The sequence below is a fragment of the Boleophthalmus pectinirostris genome, unplaced genomic scaffold, assembly GCF_026225935.1.
Source record: "Boleophthalmus pectinirostris isolate CB_2022bp ecotype Guang Dong unplaced genomic scaffold, ASM2622593v1 HiC_scaffold_18, whole genome shotgun sequence".
NCBI lineage: Eukaryota > Metazoa > Chordata > Actinopteri > Gobiiformes > Gobiidae > Boleophthalmus > Boleophthalmus pectinirostris.
In genome coordinates, this window is record NW_026571133.1 from 23,363,414 (window position 1) to 23,370,032 (window position 6,619).

Sequence of the window (6,619 nt, forward strand, 5' to 3'; positions counted from 1 at the left end):
ACACAGTAGCAGGTTGCCAGTGAAACGTGTTTAGTGAAGACTGCGGCTGTGTCCCAATTCGAGGGCTGCAGCCTCCGAAGGCTGTGAAGGCTGGGTCCTTCGTCGGCCGCGAAGGCTGCAGCCTTGAACTGGCCTCCGCGGACGCCAGGCCGTTGCGGAAATGGGACAGGCCTAGACCTCGGAGCCGCTCCCCTGTCGCCTAGCAACCGAGGGACGCTGCTAGCGCTAATGCTAATGCTAACACGCTGCGCGCAGATTACGCACACGGATCAGTAAAAAGACGCACAGGTCATCAAACTGTCGGATTTTGTGACCAAATTATTTTAATAATTCGCATCCAAATATTATGGCCAAAACCGAAAATGTATGTTTAACTTTTGCAAAACAAAACGGCTATATTTAAGGGACACATTTTAAATAGACTAAATTATCTTAAAATAAAAAAAAAAACTGTGATGAGATATGCATTACTAAACATTATTAAGGATTTTTATATTGACCAGGGATTACATTTATACAGTCAGTTTGTAAAGAAAGAAAGACATCTCTCCTGAGAAAAGATGATTTATTAAACAATCCAAGGAACTTCTGGAAATACTTTATCATAATATGAAGTCAAATATTAAACCCATTACACACACACACACACACACACACACACACACTCTGCATTAACAAGTTAGTACAAACAGCTGTATGTCAGTAAATCTCATTGTGTTCCCTTTTTGCTGAAGCAAGTGACAATCAAAAATGAACAAATTATCTTTGCCAGATATGGTCATGTGGAACACCACAGCTTATCTGCAGTACAATAGTACATTCTTATAGTACATGTAATTAGTTACTATCAAAAGAGACACCAAATAAATGGCACATTTCGCCATAAATCAAATGTCAGTACAGGCTGAAAACATTCAGAAACACTTATGAGCAGATGTTTTCATTTCTGTCTCACACACTTGTTCAGATCATATGAGACTCTGGACCTGCTCCTCAGAGACTCTGGACATGGACAGTGGAGACATGGACATGAGACATGGACATGGAGACATGGACAGTGGACTTGGACCACTCAGTGTGATGTGTCTCTCGTCTTCTGGAGGAGGAAGAGCAGAATGGTTGTTGCGTCTGATTGATTCAAAGTTCTGTCCTGTAGAGTGAAAACCTGTAATGACACACACATTAAGAACACAAAACTATTAGAGGAAAATAAGTTTCAAAGAGCATGCAGCCCCCAAAGAACACCTGGACTCCCTCCGCACTATTTACATTTATTATTATTTATTTATACGCAAGGGAGTGAGAAAAACTATTTCGATTCTTTATATGTTTTTCGTATGAAGAATTGACAATAAACTATTTTAACGTTGAACTTAAACTTTGATGTACATTCAGATTCAAAGGCAGTTTATATCTGAAACAGCTAAATTAATAGAGGAATCCCACACATTTGAGAAATGCATATTTTCACAATTTAAATAATAATTTCAACATGAGCATGATTCATTTGCAGCTCTTATTAGTACAATTTTCAATGTAACATGCCCCATACCTAATCGTTGGCAGGAGTCTGGGTCAGCACCTCCAGCTCAGTGTTGGCTTTACTTTGTCATCTGCATTTGACCCATTTTATGAATCACAAGCATCTTGTCAGCCAACAGTTCTGTGGCCCCTGCAGTGTGCCGTGTCCTCATACAGGAGGCTGCAGATGAGAAAAGAAAATTCATGTAAAACAGATTTCTCATTGTTATAACATTAGATGTGACAGACCTAACAGACACAGTCAGGTCGTATCTACACCAGGTCGTATCTACACCAGTGTCTGCACAAATCTGTTAAAGGAGCCTCATGTCAATCATAAATCTGACCTGTCCAGGCAGGATATTATATACTCTTCACTTTACAAACATGCACGGATTGTTAAAAGCAGATAATGTATTCCCTGAATGAAATGCACACGTTGGAGGCATATATTATGTGATTTACAAGTAAATATGAGCTTTGATAGAGTCAGACTGAGTCTTTTTCAGTTGAATGTATGAAATAATGTGTGTTTTCATCTTAACTCCGAGCTACACTGACCAACTGTTTACATGTTTACACTGTCCGTGAAAACGTGGAGTTTTCTCCTCGTAGCTTCTTTAAATCACTCTGTGAGCTTCTTTTCCCCTAACAGTAAAACATGATGAGTGTTTGATGGAAATGTGTCCAAATATGAAAGTTTGAGCGGACTTTTCATCGCATTAGCTGCACATTACTAGGCAAACTTTAGCTCAAAACTCCGCGGTTCACGCAGTTAAAAACAAACTTATTTGACAGTTTTGTGGGACTTATGGTCGTATTTTACGTTTACAGTTGTGTTAGTAATGATTTCCTAAAGTTAAAAGTGTTACTCACATGTTTTTCTCCGCTCTCGGGACCGGCTTTTTGCTCCGTGTTTTCGAAATCTGACTGCCGCCGCGCGGTGCATGCTGGGATACTGAAGGCTGCGAAGGATACTCGGATGTGTCCTCCGTTCGCGGCCCCATTTCCATGGAAACGAGGCCGGTTTTAGGGCTGCATTTGAAGGCTGCATGACATAAAAATGAAATGGGACAGGCCTTCTTTCACCGGAAGTGACGTATGCGCCTTAAAAACCAGCCTTCGGAGGCTGCAGCCCTCGAATTGGGACACAGCCTGCATCTTAAGAAACTTGACATCAAGAAGTGGGGATTAACATTACAAGCATCTAAATAATCTCTGGTAGACTTGGCTTCTTGTAGTCTTAGCCAGACTTGAGTTCTCTGTCCATTCAATGCAGAGGATCTTCTTCTGATACGCATGTTCTGTCCTGCACCAGTATTGCAACTCGAACAAAGTCAAGTGAACATTCCATTTGCATCAAATATGAAAACCACCCCAATCATCAGAAATTTCCTTCACTATGTTCTGGTGTCCTTGGCGTGTCCTCCGTTTCTTTCTTTTTGCCAGTGCTCAGTTCTCTTCTCTCACCTCCCATCCCCTCAGTGTTGTATTACTGCATGGAGTAATAGACAGTAAACTTCACTGAATGGACAAAGTGGCAAGGGAATTATGTAATACAGTGACTTAGTAGCACTGTCTGCCAATGCATCACTCATAAAAGGAAAAAGCAAACAGAGTCTGCTCCAGGACGAGCTCTCTCTGCTCTGCATGCCCAACTCCACCTGCAGGGGGAGCACCAACTTCCTACCCAGACCACAGTCTGAAAGTGCGGCTGGGGAAGAATGTCCCTGTCTGGCTGGTGACATGGTGCAATGACAACAACTGGAGATGATCATGGACTTCAAGAAAGTCACAGAGGACATGCTTGCTGCAGCAGCTGAGGAAAGCCAAGGTGCCTGTCCAAATGTGTGTTACACCGGGACCACTGCCAGGGACAGACACAGACTGCAGAGGATTGTGGGTCTTTTTGAAAAGGTGATCGCATCTTTCTAGGACCTGTACATCTCCAGGATGCGCAAGCAAACAGGCTGAATCACAACTGATCATTCTCAACCTGGATACAGACTATTTGAGCCACTTTCCTCAGGAACGCTCTGGTCCATTTGGATCAAAACCTCTCATTAAAAGAATAGTTTCTTCCCCTCTGACATAGGACTCATGAGAATTTTATAACACCTGTCCTCGTTACTGTACACAACTATAATCCATCCCCATGCACTGATGACTTTGGCGCTGTTGATCTGCCTTAGTTTATATTAGGTTTTTGTGTATCAAACTCTAATTTTATTTACATTATTTCAATGCATGGTCTTATTTTTATTTAGTTTATATTAAACATATAAACTTTAATTTGGAAACAACAAAATTGTCCAATGTGCAGCAAAATATAATATACCGATGAATTAATTGTGCAGGATTTCTTATATATATCTGATATATTTATTTTCATGCCAATTTCCCCCCAAAAAACTAGTTTATACTAAAATAAAATATCCAAAATCCCCCCTTGCTCTTTTTTTGTATCTAGTGTATGTCAGCAGCAGCATGATTGTGTGTTTGTGTGTATGTGTTCAGGTTACACAAATGTTACTCTAAATATGGACCCAAAACAGTCCAAAACAGCCGTAATGTTGAGCAGACAGAGGGCCTTTTGTATTAAGAGTTCTAGCCCATCGTCCAAGTTCTCCCATCGACTCTTGAGCCCACCCACTTTCGGTTGACATGTGTTTGAAACATAAAACAAATTACAAACTAAAAATATTGAAAACCTCTACTGTGTGAATTTGTAAAACTACTATGAAAAAGAGTCCATACTAGATCAAAATATGAATGAGTATCATAGCACAAAGACAGCACCAGGATTGGGTCAAAACATATATCATTGGAGGCACACAAAAATGCACTACTGATTGTATCTGTATGAGAGCTCTCAGGCTCTGTGGAAATGTAGGTCACTTATGGTTGCAATTTGCAAGCAATTTCATCTAGCATAGCATTTGTATTGGATTTAAAGAGGCGAGATGGCAAATGGAAAACTACTGCAGATGAAGAAGCTTGTAATAAAGCGCACAATAAAAGCAAGAATACAACACTACAACAAATCAGTACACAAAGGCTAGTAGACAAGTGTACAAAACATCTGCATATGATAATGCACTTTGCATAAAAGCAAGGAAAAGCTTTGAAAATATTTTAGATTTTAAAGGGGATTTCATTCATTTTGGAGATTCATACTGGTATGGAAGCATTGTTTGATGAAAATGAAACACGTCACCCGCAGATGACAAAAATACCCCACATAAACTCAAAATGGTGCTCATTGGTTTGTATTGTTATATAATGCAGAGGCATCCTCCTTATGGGACAATGTGTGCTGTCAGCACAGATGAATGCTGCCGTTGTGTCCTTGGGCAAGACCCTTAACCACCCATACTTCCAGTGTCTAAGTACATTGGTGTATGAATGTGTGTGTGTAAATGGATAATGTAAAGCACCTTGGAGGTGGAAAAGCGCTAATAAAAATGTGACAGTTTTTCATTTACTATTTATTTGACTATCACAGTCCTTGTCCATAGGGGTCTGCAACCCTTCGAATAAACTGGCAGGCAGCATAATGATCTCCGCAGCTTCTGGAGACCTTTACAACTTTGTTATTTGGGTTCAGAATGAACCTGCTCTGATCTGCAAAAGACACAGTGCCCAGTAAAGATGACAATTTTGTGTTTTATGCCAAATGGAAATGGAGCTCCACAAGGCAGGACAGTGAGCATCCACATGAAGTCTATTTCTAATGGGTTGGTCAAATACACTCACCAGTGGTCACCTTGAGTTATTTTTGTATGTCTCTGGCAGTTCTCCCTTTACTCTTCTGTGCACAAGGAGCAGATAGCATCCTGATGATGAGTTGTTGGTTAGACAGTGCCACCTTGACAGGATCCGATTATCACCTCATGTAGCCAGTATGTTACAGAGCTTGCCGTACTGCAAAACTAAAGGAAATCGTAAAACTGAAAAAAAGGAGGGGACAATCAGCAGTCTGTTTTGATTGTTGTTTCGCTGTTGCTTATAGTTCACCTGTTGTTTATTTTTATCACTGAACTAAACTCAGACTCCACTTATGTAGTTGCAGATTGTTACCTGGAAATTATATCATTCCAGATTTGCCAGACAACTTAAGTGGTGCTTTCTTATTTCTTGTGAACAATACATTTTTAAACACCTACCACTAAATAATATGTACCAAAAAATTACACAATTGGAAAAAAATAAATACAACAATAAATGTTGGAATGTATTAAATTAAATGGTGAATAAAGATAAATGTAGATAAATAAATTCATTTCCACATTAACCCATTTGAAGATTACAAAGATAAAATATGCTTATTAACACATTTCTGGATTAATTACATTTTTATATTTATTTATCATTCATTAATTCATTTGTACATGTATTTATTTAGACATTTGTTTATTTTCACTTTTATTTATTTACAAGCATTTGTACACCTTGCAGCATTATTATGTGGCTGTAATACTATATATATTTGTCAGTTCTGTGAATCTCCATTTGTCTTGTCAAATCTGACTAAGACCAGGATCTGCACAGCATTAGACAGAGCTCTTGAACACATCAAAATACAATTTTCTTTCTTTCTTTTTTTTTTTTTTACCAGGTTGGAACACAGTTGGATATTGGATGGCCCATTATGATGCAATGTTTGCGGCAGAAGCCCTGCGAGGTATACTGAATGATTTGGAGGGTTAAGAGTAATATACATTTAAATGAAAAAATCTACTAAAATACAGTATGTACTTCATTACCATATGCTGTTAAATATTATGTAAGAAACTGTAAGGCATACAGAGAGCCTGCCTTAGTCATTGTCTATATTTAAAACTATTGAAATGCAGCTCATTTACAAATCATAAACAGATGCATGTCTTTAGGTTTCAATTTTGAAAAGCACCATATTAAACATATGCAATTATTCTCCGCTAACACATAACATTAAAATATGTATTTATAAAGATACATATATAATTAAATAGTATAATTAAGTCTTTTCTTTTCTTTTTTTTTTTTTTTCTTCTTTTACTGTTGCTTCCAAGCAGCACAGATGAAAGTGAATTAACAATGCTTGACCATAAGTAGT

At 38.6% G+C, this 6,619-nt stretch overlaps 1 protein-coding gene and 1 long non-coding RNA gene across 2 annotated transcripts in view; one reads left to right on the forward strand and one right to left on the reverse strand.

Annotated features, from left to right (window-relative positions):
- Window positions 1-1,043: 1,043 nt before the first annotated feature.
- Window positions 1,044-2,451, reverse strand: LOC129408989 (uncharacterized). Its single transcript, XR_008632219.1, has 3 exons — window positions 2,398-2,451; window positions 1,553-1,702; window positions 1,044-1,165 (listed from the first exon to the last, which is right to left on the reverse strand). It is a non-coding gene; the product is annotated as an uncharacterized LOC129408989 (long non-coding RNA).
- Window positions 2,452-3,297: 846 nt separating this feature from the next.
- fgfr1b (fibroblast growth factor receptor 1b) overlaps window positions 3,298-6,619 on the forward strand; it is a 6,462-nt gene continuing 3,140 nt past the window's right edge. Inside the window, exons 1-2 of the mRNA XM_055154137.1 lie at window positions 3,298-3,438; window positions 5,027-5,166. Coding sequence (XP_055010112.1) covers window positions 3,298-3,438; window positions 5,027-5,166 — 281 coding nt within the window. The remainder of the gene's footprint in view (window positions 3,439-5,026; window positions 5,167-6,619) is intronic.